The 23,028-nt window shown below is 31.4% G+C and overlaps 1 protein-coding gene across 1 annotated transcript in view; it reads right to left on the reverse strand.

Moving 5' to 3' along the window:
• Window positions 1-23,028, reverse strand: part of LOC111001444 — a 37,702-nt gene that overhangs the window by 9,550 nt on the left and 5,124 nt on the right. Inside the window, exons 2-3 of the mRNA XM_045629653.1 lie at window positions 12,039-12,151; window positions 10,201-10,296 (exon numbers count right to left, since the gene is read on the reverse strand). Coding sequence (XP_045485609.1) covers window positions 10,201-10,296; window positions 12,039-12,151 — 209 coding nt within the window. The remainder of the gene's footprint in view (window positions 1-10,200; window positions 10,297-12,038; window positions 12,152-23,028) is intronic.

Consider the following 23,028-nt stretch of genomic DNA (forward strand, 5'->3'; position numbering starts at 1 on the left):
ACCCATAATTTAATAGAGAATTGAATGTCGTTAGTCTTAAAAAATAAATCTCCTTTGTTAAGTTGTTTATGATATTTAGGGAATGAGAAAAAAAATTCTTGCGGTATTATAGTAAGTTTTAGTATGCCATAACTACAACTCGTATTATTTGATTAGAAATTGAACCCAACACCATATCGTCAAGGGAAATGCAATAATAATAATAAATAAAACTCTACTGCTACAAGTAAAGTTTCTAGAATGTTTTCTACAATATATTGCTTGTTAATTTTATTTTATTAAGTAAAAAGGCTAGTCTTCAAAAGATAATGTTACCTTAAATTACCATAAAGCAGTTTTAAATACAGCAGATCGCTATCTTGGTATTTTAAATAGAATAACTTCTAAAAAGCCTGTTACGTGACGCACGCTTTCTAGTTGACTTAATTACAGTCAAATATATTATTAGCTTTAATTAAACTTTTACAAACCCGGTCTAACGCTCTATTTTACGTTAAATAAATGTAATTCGTTTAAACTTTCAAAATAGTAAGGATTTTGGTTGACTATGTTTCCTGTTCACAGCAAAAGTTTTACATTAATACATATTATACTGAATCGGACATATTTCATGTCAATATAAATAATTTCCATTCTCTAAAAATTCCTATACTTATAATAGCTTTAATAATTATAGATATGTAATTTAAATATCATTAACTTAATAACTGAACTAAGATGATTATGATCATGGCCGATGGCTGGCCATGCGTCATACTCGTGAACGGATGCTACTTGTGGTGACTGGTCGTACTTGAATTCGTGTATGCGGTGATATTGTTTCTACTACGTATTTACTTGTCGTTCCCACGAGAATGCAAGTGCATGCTTCTATTTCGATCCTGTTGATAGAGGACAAATCTTTGTTTTTAATTTTTTTTTTTTCTTTATTAATCAAGATTTTATATGGAACGTGGTGTAATGGTTGCAGCACATTACAAACGTTATGTAAAAGAAAAAACTTGGCGATTAAAAAGAGTGGTGGAGAGTTTATTGCCAGTTCTTCTCTTCCGTTCTACGCCCTTGATTTGAGAAGTGGCAGTAAATGTAAAATTAGAAGCATTTAATGTATATTTCTTTTTTTGACGTTCTTAAGTGTACATTATGTTACCTACATGAATAAATAATTTTGATTTTGAATTTTAATTATTGTCAAAAGTTACTTAATAGAAATGAATGTAGTTTGTTGATTTATTGATTCGAAGAGTTTTCACTCACACACTTCACTTATTTGTTAGTTTTTATGAGAAATAAATGAATATTATTATTATTATTTGCGATGGTTTCATTTTATTACTACACTATTTACGGGACTTATTAAGAAATAAAAGATAAAATAATCTTGAGATATCTTCAAGAGCAGAAGCTTTATATTGTACTCTTGAGAATTTCCGATCTTCGATAAACTCAATAATATATTGGGCAATGCACAATGGCTCCCATATCTTATTAGCTTTCTATTCAAAGCTTTGGAGTATGCGAACTTCAAAGAAAATAGGAAATATGAGAACTGAGATTTGTACTTTTGCTTAGCCATTTCATTATATAATGTCCCTCTATTATATTTATTAAAGATATATACAATGTTATAACTTTCTGACCTGAAGCAGGCGTCTTGACTACGGCATGACGACTTTTATTAGAAACAGGTATTCGTAATAAGAATAGATATGAAATATATACCTTCATATATCTATAGTATACATAGTGGAGACCCGATCTCTTCAGTATTGCTACAACCAGAGTCAATTTAAGCAAATAAAATTGTAAATTTTAACGTTGGATACCACAAGCTTTGCCAAAATCAGGAATATTTACGTATTATTAGAGAGATTGCGAAAAGCACCTTGTGATATCGCTTTAAACATCCTTCCTACCCACGCCTAGGCGAGGCTCCCAATTTTCGGATACGACGGCTGAATTTAACGTCGCAAATGTAACAATGGTATGTGCGAGTATAAAATGTGCAATAAAATATAAGCAATTACTTGTCTATTAAATTAATCTTGAATTTTTTCTTAGTTTAAATAATGTTAGCATGGATTTCTGATTATTAGTGACGTTCTATTCTGACGAACACTGCTGGTGTATTATTTCAATTGTGTTTGGAACCACGGAATTCCAAGTTTATCTTATTGCATTAAGAATTACATCGAGCGCGGGTTTCTTTAAATGACGTCATTAGGGAATTTGTTAGAGAGAATCTACATCTCTTTCTCAAATTTCCTATATTATTTCAATGGTTGATTTGTGGACTTAGGGGATTCTTTTATACGTTATTATGTAACGTAAACAAGCATTTATATTTATTAAAGTTTTAATTATATAGCGCTAATATTTTGTTATGTGGTCATGATACTGAAACTTAGTAATATGTGAAAAATAATAAGCTAAGAGAATATGATAATAAGCATTTACAGTTTATAGCCTCCAACTTTTCTTTAATTACGTAATTAAAGCAGCAGTATAATTATTATTATTTCTAGTTTAGGTCAATGGCTATGAATTGTTTTATGGTTTAGTTACTAGCAAATGGGCTTATACATCATTGGATCCACATTATGCCTCCAAGTAACGGATAGTTTGTCATGAGCAGCAACATTTAATAATAATCATAATGAAATAAAGTAATGAAGAAGAATTACTATTAAAAAAACTCAAACCTCTACTATATGAGAGGTTATAGTTGTAAAACAAAACATTTATGCTAAATTTTAACACTAATTAAATTAACATTAAACATTCACTATTCTAATTATTATTATTATATTACAGCTGCAAACAGCAAAATAACAACAATATTTCTCTTTAAAATCCAGAGTTACTATATTGTAAATTGAAGTTTTATTAAAGTATATGTAAAAAGTATTTATATAACAAAGCGTTAGGTATCAATAGCTATATGAAGATCCGACTATGTCTCACAGAACAATGACAGAACTACAATGCTCAATGTTAATTCTATATTCTATAAATAATGTAATAGCAGTAAATCCATTGCTAGGACATGTACATAACTGCAAAATATTTTTATAATTTTTATTATTAAAGTCAATATTTACCATGAAAGTTAAATTTCAATGGATTAACCATTCAACTCTGATAGTTTATAATTAGGTGAGAATGATACGTTAGCGTGCACTATCGAAAATTAAATTTGGCTTCCACAAACGCTCATTGCGGCGTAGTTGAATATTGTTAGTAACATTATTGCATTGTGGACAATTTCTATGATTTTATAATTAGATACTAAATACCTAATATTAGACGTAAAATGCTTTAAACAAATATTATAGCCAACTTGATTTCAACTTGCTACATAATATATTTTATCCGAAATATATTTCAATCATATTATACTTAGGGCCTGTTTCACAATGTATGGTTAAAGTGCCAAATACTTATGCAACACATAAATTATTCGAAAGTTCCGAATAATATACTTCGCATTTCATGACGTAAAGCGCTATCTGACAGTCGTGAAACGCAAAAATACTGTTTATCCTACCAAAAAGTAATAAATAGCTTATTTGGAACTTATCCGGACATTGTGAAACAGGCCCTTAACGTTATATCAATTAAAAAACGGAATTTTATATGGAAAATATTGTAAAATAGTAAAATACATTTACTTACACAAAACTCTATTCTATAAACGCCTGTATAAGTCAGTTTCTTAGACATAAACAAAACCTCTTTGCAGGTGCTGTCCTTATTGCTGTGAAAATAAATGAATCACTCCTGTGAAACAAAAGAGTGCGAAGGTGCTATACGCTGAGAATCACGATACGTAAAATTGTCATAATGTTATTGACTGCTAAACGCATGGTTATGACATGGTAAATGACATGGCACACAATCATTTGTGCTAAAATACTAATTACTATTGAACGTTTCATCATTAAATGATTGTATAATTACCTGAAACATCTGTTTAGAGCTTTTGTACGTTAAATGTTAAGCCGTGCATTTCGTTTCTATCTCACGTTTTTCATAAAAACAGAATTATCAACTATCAAAATATGCGAACGCTTGTGTGTGCCCCTAGAATTACTGAAATCATTATTCTTGATAATGATACTATAAACCTTCTAGTAGCACTAGTGGCATGTTTATTAATAGCATGTTTTAAGATCTAACCCCATTTTTTTTTAATTTCTGTAATTCAGCTTGTATAGAAATCGTGACGTGTCAAAACTTAGTGTCAATATGTACGATAGGATTGTTAATCACTTCCCTCTCCAAAAGTTTTCGGCAGCATTTGTGTATTATTAATGAATAAATTGTATTGTGTTTCATACAATTATCTCGATTCTTATACATTCGGAAAAGTCAAAAGATTGAAGCTGCAAAGATAACCTTTGTCATTTGCAAAGAACATATTCATAATTCTCATAAATAATTCAATTGGATGTGTTCGTTCACATTTGTAGCAAAACGAGACGTGGGTGTTTTGTACGTGTTGAACTTTCTTTTACTATTTATCAAAGTGGCAACTAGATATATAGCTAGAATGATTTTTACTCCCGATCCAAATGACAAGCTTATTTTAAAACAGGACAAAAGTCACTTTTCTCTTATTTTATATGATTATCGTTACCGCAAGAGACCAACTGTTTTAGCATCACTTTAATTCAAACGATTTTTAGTTACCAAAGTACTAAAGTACCTACTTTGTTCTACCTTCTTCTTTCGAGATACAGCGATCCTGCCTTCTCTAAATCTATCGACAGATTTAAAAAGGCAGGATAGTGCAAGCCCATTCTTTACTTGCATCTAACATCTACCTACGGTGGTTTAAGCAGCTGATTATCAGTTTATATTGAGGATTTCTTAATTAAACAGTTGTATTTTAAATGACCAGTGAGTATAAAAAACATGCTATGAATATTTAAAAAATATATAAGAACTGTTAAGAAAAGTATTAGACTGGGCTATAGTATTAAAGAACTTTGACTGTCTAAGAAGACTTTGGCTTAATCCTAATGGATGGAATACTAGATCTTGGAGTTTAATTTCGTTAGAGGCTGTCTTTGATCAAATAATAATATAGTTTGTTCGAGTAATTTAGGAATAGAAATAGTAAATACTTTGTTTATTTAAATGTTTATTGACATTGTTCGTCGTACAGGCTGGTGGGTCTAATCTTGTCTAGAGAAGCATTTTAGCAGGTTCTTGAAATTATGAAACTTTAATTTGAATGTTTATTAATCGAAATATAATAAAAAAATCGGTAGGTTCTATAATGATTTACAAATAATCTAAAATTGTAAAGATCTAATCAAATGTCCCATTACGCTTTTGTTCACCAACGTTAAATTCGTTTAAAATGAATGTTTTTGGACAATCGATATTCTATTTATAATTATTATTTAATATTATATATTTTCATTTTTAGTGTATTTTAAATAGTATTTAAAAAAGAAAACATACATGAAAATGTTTATTCCAAGTATAAAATAAAAATAATCGATCAAAAGTCAATGAATGTTCCACCACTTAGCTTTGTGTTTTATAGTTGTATTTTTCCTTTGTAAAATATCTACCTTTATTTCTGGATCGTAAGTCCTGGGATCAGGTTTGCATAATATTACGTTATTGTCATGATTTTATAGCAAACTTTTACACTGAGGTGTAATGTGAACTAGTAGGTTATTCCCGTGACGAGTTTATCTTTTTTATTATTCAAAAATTGTCATTGTATTGTGAAAATTACTTTTATGCAGTTACTTCCACTGCTACTTGTAGAAATAGACGGATGTACAGAGACTAAGGGGACGCATGTACCAAGTTGGACATCGTCGGAGCATCACGACAATTAGCTGCGGGCAAGCGAACAGAAGATATGAAAATTAGCAATAATTATTTACTATACTTCCCTTATGAAAAAGAACAAACGTCCAGACCTCAATTACTTAACAAAAAAATAAAAACTGATGATAATGGTAAAAATAAATATCCCTTTCTATGCAGAAAGGGATATTTATTTTCAATTTATTTTCAAAAGTTAATTTCCAAATTTATAAGAATCTTAATAAGTTACAGCGTAAACTTTGTTTAAAAAATGTAATTATCGTATCGTATCGTATTTGTATTCATACTTATGGTAAAGTGATCTCAAGTGCGTCGACCCGCACTACGAGAAATTGTCATGATTCCTTCTAGTAAGTCCAAAGGCCAGCAACGCACTCGCGAACCCTCTGGCATAGAGAGTGTCCATGGGCGGCGGTATCACTTAACATCGAGGTGAGCCTTCTGCCCGTTTGTTCTATAAAAAAAATGAAGCCCAAACATCGTCTTAATTCTTATGACGGTCGTCAATATCAACCTTGTCAAAAAGAATTGCGCACTTTTTGACAAGGATGATAATGACGACCGTCTACACTCTGAAAAAAATACAACAAATAACTATGCTTAAACATGAATTAACTCAAAAATAAACTCACGTGAAGTTATTAATAATTATGCAAATAGCAATTGCGTGTTACTAATTGCTTTATACGGCGTGCTGCCGAATATTCAAACTGCAAGTTTTATCGATTAAAAAGCTTTGGTCCCAAAGTCAACTAGGTTGCAACGTAAATTTAGGAGCTGTTTAATAAGCCCTAATATTAAACAATAGCAGTGTTGGCCTAGTGGCTTCAGCTTGCGACTCTCATACCTGAGGTCGTAGGTTCGATCCCGGGATGCACCAATGGACTTTCTTTCTATGTGCGCATTTAACATTTGCTCGAATGGTGAAAGAAAACATCGTGAGGAAACCGACATGTCTTAAACCCAAAAAGTCGACGATGTGTGTCAGGCACTGGAGGCCAATCAACTACTTGCCTATTAGATTTAAAAATTGATCATGAAAAAGATTCAGAAATCTGAGGCCAATACCTGAAGAGGTTGTAGCACCACTGATTTATTTTAATATTAAGCAATTACCTATTATGAAGTTTTAAATTAAATATAAGCGTCAATAAGTTATTGGAAATAAATGTTACTTTATCTTAATTTTTAATGTTTTCCAAGCCGTGTCTCTATTAAAACTGGCCGTTCCGGCCGTGGCCTGACGTTCGACGGCACTGAATGAATCCTTATAGATCCTTCAAGAAAAGACCGAACCAATTCTTAAAAGGTTGGCAACGCACTAGCGAGCCCGCATTGAGTGTCCATGGGTGTGACTTAAAATCAGGTGAGCCTCCTGCCCGTTTGCCCCCTGTTCTATAAAAAAAGATTATTTTTATCACAAATCCATTAGACTAACACCCAGTACAGAAATACACTTTGTAGGTCAAGACTTTCAAATTGCTTATAACGAAACGGAGCGTAAATTTCATAGCCCCTCGCAGCATAACTTTCAATCGATACTGTTCGACTTTTGAACATAACTTCCGGAAGTTATCTACGAAAGACTGCAGGTGTTTTCGAAGCGTGTACTAAACCTTAACAATTTTGAACATACGTGTTATTTTAAGTTATTTATTTTTATAAATAAATTATATAAAATACCTAAATATTGAAATGATTCTTGATATCCTAATTGACGAAACTTGCCACGTTTGATTTTCACATAAGTAGATACAGTAAGTATTACTTTCTAATAAAGGAATAATAATAATATTACATGTTACATAAATACGAGAATTCTTCGTTCATTAGCATTGATGTTATTACTGCGGCATCACTTTATTAAATTAGTATTAATAACAATATTTCTAACCTAGTTTGGAGATCTTTGAATGGTTTTAAGTTCTTATTTGTATACAAAAAGTTTGTTTCGTTTATTCGACATCAACTAATGTGCCACACCCGATTAATTCCCAAAAATCAAGCTTCCGATTCCTGGATAGAAACATTCGAAATTACGTACGGAGGAAATGAACATATATAGCAACTAGCGGACCCTACAGAAGTGTCCTGCATGATATTTCAAGCGATAAGGATATTAAGCAAAGTATTAAAGTACCGACTGCAGTGCCATCAGCCGGGCTGATTTGTGAAACGCGTTAAAAGTTATAATTTTTTGGCGTATGGGAAAAAATTACTAAAATGCAGTAGTGATTAAGATAAATATTAAAATTAATCAAAAAGATTTTATTTAAATAAATAAGTTATTAGTAAATACGATCACCGTCGTATATGAAATTGATTTAAAAACACCGAAATGATAATTATTTATTCACACTATTTAATTGTACTGTTACGAAACACGGGTTCTAAATATAAAAATACTAGAATATACAACTTGAACATCGTTATCGATTTCCATGCCACCTAGACCTAACTTTACGATGTCGAATTTAGGTGTTCGTTTGCGCGCATCGTAAAAATTCACTCTCATAATTTTTCTCCATCGCGCCAAAAGAAGTATATCTTCAAAAAATCATTCAAATCGGTCCAGCCGTTTAAGGTTCAGAGTTCAGGAGTTAAGCTATCTTTTAAGTTAGATCAAACTGCACCCGGTGTGCAATTTTGATTAAAATCGGTTTAGTAGTTTAAAAGCCCATAGCGGACTAATAATGTAACACGTAATTTATATATATTAAGATAATGATGCAGTCTATACAACGATGAACAGAAAATAACTAAACCCTTGTACGCTAATGGTAGCGAACATAGTAACTGTCACAATTAAAAGTTTCCAACTGTCCTCTACGATAACAATTTCTAACATTTCAAACTACGAATATGCATATATGAAGATAATTAATAATTAGTATGTATAACTAAATACTGTTAGATATAATTAATTTAGCAAAAAATAAAGTGATTCATTAGATAATATGGACCAACGAATCATTATTATTTGCAGTGTTTAATACGAATTATTTGTTCTTTTCTCGTCAGATAATATTTATGTGTATATTTTGTGTAATAAGTAATAACCGTTCATAAGTATAGGCGATTAATTCAAAATTAAATGAACAAAGATCTAAAAAACTAGAAGGAATTGAAAAGCCTTCACAAATTAGTGAGTTAGTATAACTGCTGGCCTAGTGGCGTCAGTGTGAATCTCTTATCCTTGAGGTCGTAAGAACATCGCCTGGCAATTAATGGCGTTTTTATCTTTATATGCATTTAATGCTCTCTCGTACGGCGAAGGAGCACACATGTCCTCAATCCATAAATCAGGCAGAAGGCTGGTGGATTATTAATACACACTGTTTTGAAGATGGAATCCAGAGTTCTACTTAGACACGCAAATTAATACAAAATAACTCTGCATCTATCACAACACAAAATGTGAAAATGTATTCTATGTAACATTATTCCACTAACTTTAATAGTTATTAAAGTTCTGAGAGGAAAAATTTCAAGTTATAATAGATTTTACACCCCGCTAGCTTCAGCTGTAATTTAAATGTTGTAGTTCAAAGAAATTAGACAAAGTTAAATCTGCCTAGGAGATATGATTAATACTAGGTTAAAAACTAGCGGATCCGTTAGTTACGGATTCATTATACAAGATTTAAAGGGCCATAATTTGATATCTAGTAAAAAAATTATTGCTTCGGTAGCCACAGAATTTGACTGTGATAATAGACATTGGTAGAATCTCTTTAGTAAGTTAACGGTTAATAATCCTTATGAGTACATTAATTTATCTTATGGTTGAATATAGTCCTTTAAAGTTATTATCTAGCCATGTTTTGCTATACCCAACTCTGTGATCGGCCGACGACATACACAATACGATAACGAACGTTCGCGGATATTGGCTTGTGTAGCAGGTACTGGGTTAACTTTGCGGCCCGAAAAATCTGATACTGTGCCGCTTATCGATATTTCTCTTGGATTTCCATTACATTTTCTCGATATAGGACACACGTTACATAGCTTAGTAAACCATATAAATCAGGCCATCCACGCTCATATCTTGTATCTGGGCGGATATGCCTCGCGTTAGGACGTAAGCCTGCTTGTTGTATTTAAATTATATACCTGAGCCTAAATTAATACCTTTTAAATAAATACCTTTTTTATGACCTACTACAATCTGGTAACATATTAAGGTATTTCAAATATAGAACAGCAAACTGATACTGGATTGTGACGAAGTACTGGAGGCAATTCTCATTCCCACTGCAGACAATATGTACATACAGGTCAAACTTATAACAAAAACGTAAATGTAGGTACTTTTTATTGTCACTTTTAACTATTTTTACTTACATTTATATCAGCTCCAGAGAAATTATAGAACTCGTACGGCGGATCTCTTCCTCGCACGTACTGCATAATTCGATGGCTGTTCTTGAAGAAGACAACCTAATGGAAAATTTGAAATTTTAATATACTTTGTCTGGTGACTACTAAATTTCGTAAATAGAATTTTATCTGTGTTATATTAAGTGAATTAGTCTTACACGTAAGTCTAAAATGCTAAACAGTTGTAACTGAAAAAATAGAACACAAGTACAGAGTCAGTGTTATTGGACACTTTCGTATGTAAATTCAAAATTTTTATTGAAATGTGAACTGGAAACGTGGGAGTCTTGCTAGTACCACTTGTTTATTGTAAAAATACATTTTTTCCTAATAAAATTGTCTTCAGCCGATCGATTTAAGTTTATTGTGAATCGAACTTAAATCTAGCTCCATTTTGTCTGTATGAAGATTGACATATTGACATATAGAGATTGTGATTATATAAGAATAAATAAAGCCCTTAAAAATTCACTGATCATATTTTAAATCAAGCCAATTTAAAAATACTCGTAGTCATATTACATTCTAGTTCTGGATGGCAACCAGAATTTTCTTTCTCCCGCGCAAAACGCACCAATAAATTTCTGGCATAGTATTAAAATTAATAAGCGTCTTAAAATGACTTAATTTAATAATTCATAAAACAATACCCATATTTAAATATATTTATTATAAGTGCTATGTGGCACTAACGCCCAAACCCAATTAACCTCAACATTTTTCAACTTAGTTCAAATTAATAAAAGGGTGCCAATTGGTTATTAGTAGTGTGCGAATTGTAATATCATCCATCTGTCGATACAAGTTGTCTATGATAGGTCCAGGCCAGGTTTTTAAGTAGGTAATTAAAAATCTTTTCGATATGTTTTAAACATACACATGTATATTTTTATATTATTTGTATGGTTTTTATTTACTTTGTTTGGTCTATATTGACTATTAAATATGAGTGTAAAGAGCGAAGAGATTTCATTTTATCCGTCGCCAAAAATGGATAGTGGATTAATTATTGGGCTTCGGCGTAAGTCGACTACAAGTATCAGGCACAGAAGGCCGCCTATTAAAAAAAGAAATGATTATGAAACAGATACAATGTATATATATTTTCATCTTTCTATATCTATAAATTTAACTAAATCTAACCGCGTTGCAGTTCATAAAAGACAAAACATTAACTAAAATAGGATTTGTGATTGCTCCTTTGATTTACTATCCTTATATTAGATTTGATGTAGATGCAATTAACAGCGGTTGTCAGCGTCACGTATGTTTAAAAGTAGATTAATAACTATAATAATTTACTTATAATTATAACTACTTAACACAACGGAACATTATTAGCTCAATTAAGGCTTCGTTGATTTAAATTAAAAGAAATTTATTAACAGCTTAATTAGTGTTAGTTTTTAATCACGGTCGTTGAGTAAGGCTCTTTGGCAATTGTAAAGTAATCTATGTTAACAACTATCGATCTTTTAAAACTCACGTTTAAACCATTTTGTATATAGTGGAAATCATAGACGAACATAAATAACGCAATTTCTAATAAATATACTATAAATTCCAAATTTTCGGAATTTTAAGACATGTATATTTGTACCGATTATGAATATTTATCTTTTAAACTGGAAATTATGATTTATTACTAAAACATTAAATATATGTATTATATAACGCGTATATATTAATATATAATAAGAAATTAAGATTTATTCATAGGTTTTAAACGTGTACTTTTAAAATACTTTTGTAATGTACATTTTGTTGACGGGTGTGCGAAATGTTTTGATAAATCAACCTACCTTGTATATAGTTCCTGGGTCCACGTTATGCTCGCATCGCACTTGTGCGCTGTGTCCATGTACCACAAATCGTGGTGCCCGTAGCTCGACCCCCACTTCGGACATACTTGATACTATAACAATATAATATCTAATTTTAGCAAGAAACTTTAGTTATTAACATTGTACCTATATAAAATATTATATATAGTATAAAAAGTAACCATTTCACAATACATAAAAACCTCTCGGGGCTATGCGAAAACAAGGCGATCTAACTACCAATTCTTTTCCTATTTATATTATATAATAATATAGTATTATATACATAATAGTAGCTAAATATAATAGTGCTTTTAAAGAACTGTCTTATTAATCTAATACAATTCAAGCTCCGTTACAGATTACATCTTATCTTGATAAAATGCAATACCCACGGCTAGCTAAAAATATATAAAATAATCAAAGATACATTTTCCCGTATACATATAAATTCACCCCTAATATTTCACACCTCGCTCAATATTGGACAAAACACTTTCCACAATGTCTATAACATGATTGATTGCGAAATATATTTCCAATATAATATTTTTCTTCCAAAATAAGTAATATGGGTATGTGCTACCCGTGTCTATACGTGTAATTAGGATCGACAGACTGTCTAACCTTGTTCTTCTAATAATTAAAATATCTTTCAAGATTCAAGATTCGCTTTTATACTATGAATATCATAATGTTCCCAACGATTATATAGTAATACTAGCAGACTCGGCCAAGCGTTGCTGTGGCTAATTTTTTTGTTATATTACATAGTAGTAAAATATTCAAGGGAAACGGTAGGAGAACTCATGTGAAACGTTGATACTTTTAATACAGCGCCATCTGTTAGAATTGTATCAAATAATAAACAAATAATTTGAATTAAAGATCTAAGCTTTCCTATCTCTTTAAGTTGGACCAGACGGACGGAAAATCGGTTAAGTAGTTTAGGTTAAGTAGGTTTAGAGTCCATCGCGGACAAACATCGTGGCAGGAGATTTATATATATTAAGATAAAAAGTATATGGAAAAGTTTAGTCCAAGTTCCCCTTTAGAAATTAAGGACCCCGTAAGTAAAGACATTACGATTATTCGTACTAAGCAAGGGACGAGACAGGGTCGTAATGGTTTAGGGTTGCCATAAATTAACAGATAAGACACATATTGGCCTAAATAAGCGCAGAGGCTATAGATTCGCAATCAGCGTATTTTAATTCTAACGATTTATTTTTATAGGAAAGTATCGCTATCGATTACGATTAGTGAAAGTAACGCGTCGCAAATTGTCTTTCGAAAGGTCCCTCTGTATTTTCTATATAATTTAAGTAATAGTTAGAGTGTTCAGTGGAGTTGTTTGCATTAATACCTGCAGCTGAGTTTCATCATCGGACGTCGAGGCAGAATACGAAATTCCACCCGTTCACCTCAACGTCTGTTATTTCAAACTGAATGTTATTTAAGACAGTTCTGCACTAGCTACCCACTGAAGTATTTACAGTTTGTTTTTTGGTAGGTATATCATATGGTCTTCACATGCAAACATTATAAAATCAATGTTACACACAAAATATTGTATATATAACATATGAAAGTATCATCACCATATTAAACTTCCGTTTGGAATTGACTAGGGTCATTTCTTTTACTATTTTAAAGTGTAATTTTGACTTTTAAAGGAGGCTTTTGCCTATTGATATGAATCATTAAATAACTAAAAATATAAATGATTTGACTTTGATCGTGAGCCTTCTGGCACTGAGAGTGTCTATGGGCGTCACTTAACCTCGGTGGCCCTCATGCACGTTTGGCACTTGTTCTATATAAATAATAAAATAATTATATACAGCCGTGTTGGCCTAGAGACTTTAGTGCGACTCTCATCCCTAAGATTATAGATACAAATTCCGGCATAGACAACATTCACTCGAACGGTAAAGGAAAATGTCATGAATAGACCTTAAAAAGTCGACAGCGTGTGTGTGGCACAGAATGCCGATCACCTACCTACCCATTAGAAAAAACAAATGATCGTTGATCACAGAACCGATACAGAAATCGGGAAGATTGTACAGCCACTAAATCTTAATATTGCATACTGAGCAGATTTTCACAATACATAATATCCATACAATAGTAATCGTGCATTGTTTCATGTTCCTCACATCAATACTAATTATGCTAAAAACTCAGTTTTGCATCGCGCTGCCCGGACATACAATGACCATTATTTAGGCCTTGACTTGTTTAGGTTATCGCGGAATGTGGTTAAAAAGAATTTAGTAATTATTATTACTTAAGTAATTATTAAGAATATCCATAGCCCAAAATCACCTACATCATGAGCACACCCCACATACACACCATCACGTACATACCCACACTTTTACATAATCACACAACACAACCAATTTAGGCTTAGTTAAATAAATTAAATCACAATTAATCAAATGTATTAAATACTTTTTTTTGTTCGTTCCCTTTTATAAATCTTTTTGTTATAAAATTTATCATGTATTCCATCTTTGGCTATACTCTCAGTGTATTTGTTTATAATTATATATAATTTATGTTAGCTGTAGGAGTACTAAATAAATAAATAAATACCCATCTAGCATTAGACACTAATACAGGATACAATTTCAAGGAAATGAATTTTCGGTTAGGGATTGTGAAACACACTTTTCTACCCCTAAGACGTTAATTTTCCTGAAAATAAATCCGACACGTCATTATTACTGATATATTGGAGTCTTAGTCGTTTTCTTAATTATACGTAAAATCATGTCGGGTAGACAATAAGAAGCTTGTGTATATACTTTCATAACTAATATCTTATTACAATATAATTAAACTTTACATCGAAACTTGTTCGTTGTGTAATAAAGGTATTTGTCGTTGAGTTGAGTTTCAAAACAATACTAAATCATATATAAATAATATCTCTATAATGTTTTTTATTAGTAGGTAATTAAATTATTCGTTTTAGTTATTCGTGTATTTTAAACTCAAAATGGGGAAAAACACAAATATGCTTCAAAATGCACTACTCATATACATTATATTATATCCGCCCTATGTATAAAAATAAATACTTAAATAAATAAAGCCTTATTTTCTGGATTGCATTATTTTGCCTTTTTTTTTATTTTTGTCTTGCAACTGCATTTTATACCTTACCGATTCAATAAACGCTCAAAATGAACCCTATTAACACAAAGATAAATCGCTTTAATCAACTAATGGTTATAATAGAACCGAAGTTGACAATGTTATTAAACCGTGCGACACTTGAGGAAGCAGTTGCTTGCTTTATGAGGTAATCTTCCTAGCTGCAATAACTTTGCGGTTAGACTAGAACATCTGGATATAGTTATTTTTAATAAATATACGTGTTTTAAGGAATATATTTAAGTATATATATTAAATACAAATGAACATTATGAGACATGGTATATATTTTACAGTTAATGCCGTGCTAGCTAATAAAGAGTGCTTTAGTTTGTGCTTTAGCTTTTATTTTAATATAAAAAATAATCTATAAATTAATTAATCTGTAAGTATGCCAATAAACTTGATATTAATATGTCTTTTGAATACAATTCACCCACTTACAGAGGCCTACAGCCTTTTTACATAAGTGGATTGAACCCAAAAATATTTTTTATTTTCGCACTATTAGTACCTGAGAAAAGTCTGTTGAACCATATTAAGTATAATATTAGTTTAGGTTTATTAACTGTATTAAAAAATGTTTAGATGGATTCTATTACTATGGATGGAAAAAAATTGTTACCGTGGCATCAAAAATATCTGTGTTTAATAAAAATAATGAGTATAACGTAATTAACATTTATTAGAGATTTCGTCATACCCTTTCTTTATTCTAAGGCTAAATTCCCTTTTTAGAATAATCTATTTCTTGATTCCTTTAAAAATCTACCTTGACCTGTACTGCTACTACTTAAGCGAGTTTGAGAATTTTACCTTACGCCACTTTATTATTATCCTGCCTCGTATGAAAAAAAACTCTAAGTCCTCTTAAATAGGCTCCGTCATTAAAGTATTCGATTAATGAGACTTATATATATGGAATTTCTTTCTCGCTAGAGCTTAGCACACCTACGCGCAACCGAGGTATATGAAGGAGCATGAACCCCTAATGTTGCTTTTCAATTCTATTTATATATACCTTATTATATCTTATGTGTGGGCAAAACCTGACAGTATTATTTTTCATTCCTAGGATCGCATTGTCACTATTTATTAAACACTTAAAATCAATATATTATTAAGTATTTTTCTGATATCTCTCAACCATATTATATGGTTAGACAAAATCTCGTTTATATTATATCTAATCTTATAATAAGCTTCCGTTTAAAAGCTCAACACTGTATTCTTAGTTTAAAGGCTTATTACGTAGCGGACGTGACTTCATTACTTTAAAACATTAAAAATATCCAATCTACGTTCTAACAAATGGTATCTACGTGAATCTTGTTATAGAAACGGGCAATAACTAAGTGAAAGATAATAGTTATTAGAGATAGTTGTTACATAGAAGTGTATGACCGCGTTTGTTCGCGTGAACAAGAATGCATACACAAATATTCATTCGGATGTAATATCTCATAGGCTTCTAAGATTGTTTTTGTAATGCCATGAAAGAAGTAAGATACTTTCAGAACGAACTAAAATATGTTGCCTTATCATTTATAACATGAGACATATTGATTTCCAACGTACAAATATAAAGTACTTGCAATGTTTTTAAGTTACCAAGTAATAATAAAAATGATTAAAAATTGTTTTATTGAAAATCAAAACAAAGTTTGGTCCCCGTGGCAGTGTACTTGTAATGCTGGCAGCATTTACTCGCTGTATTGGGATACTTATTTGTTGAGCCAGCCCTGTTCCAAAAACCCAACAGCCTAAGTGTCTCTAATCAAAAGGGAACAAATCAAAGTAAATCAATCATTTATATATCGCATTTACCTCTTATAAATGAAACCCTACTGAGTGTCTCAGACTTCAACAGAAAAAATATGCTCATCTTCGGACATCAATTGTCGAGTAAACACCTCGTTACACCTTAAGAAACCTATAATAAACTATATTTATTTTTATGTTACATCTTTTCTTTCATCGTTATGCCTAAAACACAATTCATACTGAGGTGTTTATTTAGTTGAGTCGTGCTAATTAAAGCACAATTTTCTAATCGTACTTTAATAAAGCATTTATAAAAATACGCAGCTCATTGGAGCAACAATGAAAACTTTTGAAAAACAAAACAATTTTTTTTCATGAGAACTTTCGTTGCGCCATGTACACAGTATTTAATGTACAACAACCGTATGTTATGGTATGCATGTGTCGGAGATTCCTTAGTTAGTTCGAATAAAGACTATTTTAATTCAACTTTTATACCTCAGCTCCCTGAAGGAGAAAGCAAAACGAAATCCGAAGAAGAATTCAGATTACCAGACACAGTGACAAAACTGTTATGTTTATGGAAGTACTGGAACATTTCCCTAAAACTAAAGAAGAAATTGCCTGAGAATGGGGTATCCGTTTTTCCTTTATAACGCTGAATCTCGATAACCAATTCCCTGGACATTAAAAAAATTCCAGAGGTAGGTACTTTTGTTTGTGGTAATTAAAGTAAAAAAATATTTTTCGACAGTTTTTATCAATTAATCCTGTTTTTTTGGACATGTAAGACCCAGATATCCAGAAAGTCTAGAATTACTTATCGTGACCGGCAGAGTGGAGGGCACCAGAACTTAAGCCCGAGCCCCTACAAGCTGGACCGATTCTTTAAAGACCCTTATGGGTCTTATGGTCACTCAGGCACAGAGGCTTACCGAAGACAGCGGAGACTGGAGGAAGTTGTGCGGACCTTCAGAAATGACTACGACTGAAGAAGGATTCAATTTAGCAATTCAATATCTCATAAAAAAGCTTAGTTTTTAAATTACTCCGCCACAAAATAACAGGCAAACACGCATGTATAATGTGCACGAGTCCAAAACTAAAACAGGTACCTATTACATGGATAAGTTGAGGTAAAGTTTTACTAGTATCTACTCTTAAATATGAATTTCTAAGATCGTAATTTGATTATATAAAACAAAATTTCAAAATGCTAGTCTTTGAATCCGTATCTCTAGACTAAAGAACCCGTAGTCTTAAATTTACATCCCTATCGGTTTTCCCCAACCCACTTTGTCCCCTTCAAACAAACAGTGTTAGCTAATAGCATTTTCCAAGAGTACCCAAATCAATAGAACCTACATTCTATTGAATTTCGATAAATCGCAGGAAATCTATGTAGACGTTGGACTCAATTTGAGACCTATCCTTGAATAGGAGATAAATTCTTATTGTTTTAACCTTTTTAGAAAGTGAATTTTAGACGGAAGCATTATTCTAAGATGCACTTGTAGATTTTAGTAATGAAATTCGTTTTTAAAACTTCATTCTTATTTTGAAATGCAAAGCAGAGTTCTTATAACGTTATCATATTTATTTTGAGATGATATTCGCGACTTCTAAATTGGATTAAGAATATGCATTGTGCATAACAGAATATTGTAATATCAAATAAGTAGTTACTAGTTATACTACTATTTTATATTGTAGTAGTAATTTACCTACAAGCTTTCACCAGTATTTCTGTCGCTTCTCTTGATTATTTTTAGGACACCTTCATACGCCTTGTCCGTTTGAGAACTTGAAACATATAGTATTTTGCCAAAAATCGAATCAAAGACTCAATTATCCACGAACTGTTTCAAACTAAAGATGTTCTGAAATACACAGCATTACACGCTACTTATTATTCCAAAATATCTGGACGAAACTGAGATAAAAATACACGCGTAAATAATGGAAGCGGTTTTTGTTATGATTATTAAAAAGCTTTTACCGAAGCAATAAAGGAGATTGACGAAATACATTTCTTTCAAATGGGATAACGCCGTGAAAACCATATGAAGTGTGCAAATAAATGGAACATGGAAGGAAATTGTTGACATAACAAGCTCAATATGATATGGAGTGATCTTTTTATTAAATTTTTATATTTGGATAGGATTCTGACAAATTTACTGATTGAAACATGTGATATTATTTTTGTGTCTAACTTTTTATATATTGAAATAAAATGCTTGATGAGCGCAATTTACAGGAAATATGTTCAATATATACTTATTTATATACCTTTAATTTATATTTCAAATAACAATAGTCTTTATTAAATTAGTTCAGTTTAATTGTTACTACTTAAATATTTGCTTCCAGCCTTTGCCACTTTTGAGAATTAATTTTATACGTAGTTAAACAAACGTTTTAACATTTCCCATACGAAAGAATTCTATATTCGAAATGCCATCAACATTTCAATGGATCATTATTGTCTTGACGTCACAGAGTAACAATTGAAACTAGTATTTTGAATATAGAATTCCCATGCCGGTACTTGTTTTAAGAAATACGTTCCATCTACTTTCCCGCACTCTATTAAACACCCCATTCTAAACAAAAATACCTGGGATATATACTCTATATAGTTGCGTGTATAGAGCACATTACGCCCACCCTACGTAGCTGACACGCTGTTGAATAAGTGATATGAAATCTTATCAGCATTTAAGACCCCCAACGCAGGCTTTATGTAGATTTAATATACTTTATAAACCATTTTTAGCTTACTAAGCTTCTGTCAAAAATACTTCCATAATCATTCTTTATTATTTGTTAAATTTATAGATTTCGAGATTCGTGTACAATTTTTATTTGCACTAGATATATAGTCTAGACATACCGTCTTTATGTGATCGCGTGCGACACAAATTAAAGTGACGAATGGCAAATAAATCAGTGTTGAACTTAAGTAATCATTACACGTGAGGATGAGAATTAAAATAACAGATATGTTTTGTCACACAGACACATAAAAATGATAATGTGTAAGATTTAGGTTTATTCTATTTATTTATTTTTATAGAACAGGGGCAAACGGGCAGGAGGCTCACCTGATGTTATGTGATACCGCCGCCCATATATAGCTATGTCAGGATTCAGCTCTTTCAGTCTATATATATATATATATATATATATATAAACAATTTAGGTTAATATTTAAAGTATTTTCAACTAATTTTTCGCTAATTTTTTAACATATATAGAAGTATGTTGTGTATAAGTTATTCATTACATGCCAATGATTTATATATTATTTTGTACACATCCAGTTTCAGTAGGTTCGTCCTAAAAATACCCATTCTGAGTTATTAATTTACTATTCATAACTCTTCTCTAAATAGCTCGCATGGTGCAGGATACTAAATTGTCACGCACGATAATAAAAAGCAAAAGGTCTTCTCTCACGCTTACGGTAAGGTGTGGGCATTCGAAACACAATTAGTACATAACAGTTAGCTAGGTCTTAACTAGATTTAAGTTTACGTGACGTCATGTTATACAGATTCCCTTCCCATGGCTCAGCCGCGCCCGTGCCTACAATGCGCCGGTAGCAATTCAATCGCAGGAAAGTGAGGGTAGGATGGGTGAGTATTAATCTACCCGCCATGATTGCAATTACATCAAGATGACAATAACAATTACTCCAAAGAAGAATGACAATTATTTAGATACTTTACTGTAACATATCATGTTATGAAGTTTTGTAAGTTTTTGTGAGAAATAAATAAATATATTATTATTATATTATTATTATTATTTAATTGTATAGTTCCTGCTAAAGGAAATATATAGAGTTTAAAATTAAATTAGTTTTATACCTCATTCCAAGACATTGAAAGAGTCTCCCCATTTATCCGAGCGAAAGTTTTGTCAAAGTCCTTCGTTTTAATTTAGAAAAAAACTTCAAAGGCAGCAAAAGTAAGTCTAAAATCTAATTACAAGCGGTAATCTCTACAAAGTAAGGGCTTTAGCGCGTGAGCGTCAATTAAATGGGCAAGGTCCCTAGGGCATTTCAAAAAGTTTCTCTGTCAAATTACTGTATAGAGTTTTCCTTCAACTTAACTTTTTGTCATAAACCATGTTTTGTTGGCTATAATTGCTGAGTTTTTTGGAAACAGCACTTACTAAAAACCGCTTTATCGCGTTAAAAGCGCTTATCTTATCTACATATTGTAATACGTTTGTATATTTATTTATTTATACGTTCTAAAACAATGTGTATGCCTAAATAAATACAAGATCATCATCATCACAAATTTAACACACATACACGTACTCATCAATTAAATTAGTTCTAATTTATATGTAACATACATTGAAATTATATTTTTTTTTATTATGGGATTTATAGCCATACTAAAAATTGCTGACCCAAGGGTATCTCCTGTTGACAACCTAATTCTGAGGACAGAATCTATAGAAGTAATAATTGATGAAAATATTAAGGTTACACAAACAAACTAAAAATTAATAATAAATTAAATAAAAAAATAACAATAATAATAAATTTTTGTAGTAAAATGTATCATGTATTCCATCTTTGGCTATATTTTTAGAGTATTTGTTTGTAAATATATGTAATTTATGTTAGCTGTAGGATTACGAAATAAATATATAAATATTGCGTGATGTTGCCATTCTAATAAACAAATGACATCGTGTTCTTTATAACATAATCTCTGACATGTATATATTTTATTTCTGGGACAATAACGTGTGTTGGGTATCCTGTAGTAGTCCGCGTTTCAAACTATATCGTTATTGCTTTGTACACCAATTTGAGTTCGATTTGCATAACTGACAACCTGTGAGAGAGGCGAAGCATTTGAGAGGATTAAAATACAAACTATGGAAGCATAATTTCTATACATTTATATTTTGTATTATATTTTAGCACTGCTGACTTTATAAGAACAAACAGCTCCATTTATATTAATATTTTTAATTATCGTGTCATATAAATTGCCTACTTATATGAACTTTAAAATTAAATTAAAATAATATTACAAGTTTTTTAAGATTTACATACACTGAATAATAAAAATACATTTCGATGTTAATAATGTACGTGTGGTATATATCAAATGAATTCCAAACATATTTTTTTTTTCCCTCCCTCTGAGTCTCGGAAATCGAAAGTTTTAGATTTGTATAAATATGAACAAGACTGAACAAAATAGAATAACTAACCTTAAAATGTAATAATTAAATGATGATATGTAATATTATTAAAAGGAGGCAAGGTTCCGAACATATTGGCAGCGTTCCCCCTTTGAATAGCTAGACTAATTCTTTGTCCGAGGTGGCAGCTCTTCGATCACCTGTGATGTCGACTAACCTTTTTGATATTTCCCTAAAAAGCCTTAGCGCTAGGAACCCACGGACCAAGGGTCTCGACACCGAATGGGACAAAATTATATTCAGAGCCTAGACTCCTGTATTTGCAGGCTTTAGCTTTTTCAATTGCCTTGTAAGAATAACTTACGTAAATCGTTGGAACAGAGTGAATAAATTAATTTTTATTATTTAAACTTTTTGGAGCCTTAGGATCAGTGGTTAACGTACATAGTTTGCATATGACACGGAGGTACTGGGTTCGTTTCCCTGTCGATGTCTAGTGTCAGTGAATCATTTAAGGCAGGGACCAGACGCCAACGCTTCTAATCTAAAAATACCACATGTTTCAATCTTAATCTTTAAAACTGTTTTTTATATCGAGGTGGTAAATTATGATTGTATCTAAAAAAAATACCATGTAAAGTCGTATAAGAAAAGGTATGCTAACATGACTTGTCTGTCTAAACGATGGCCAGGCCCTTACAGCTCCCCTATAATATTATTATTTAACTGGATAGATTAATTGAAAATTACATGTTCTAAATAACGCAGTGTAACGTACCGAACATAGTACTATCACTCACAATACGGTGTAATCAAGCCTCATTTATCATTCGTAACCTGAAAGGGTTCCGACCCTTAC

Source organism: Pieris rapae, chromosome 9 (genome assembly GCF_905147795.1).
Source record: "Pieris rapae chromosome 9, ilPieRapa1.1, whole genome shotgun sequence".
Lineage (NCBI taxonomy): Eukaryota > Metazoa > Arthropoda > Insecta > Lepidoptera > Pieridae > Pieris > Pieris rapae.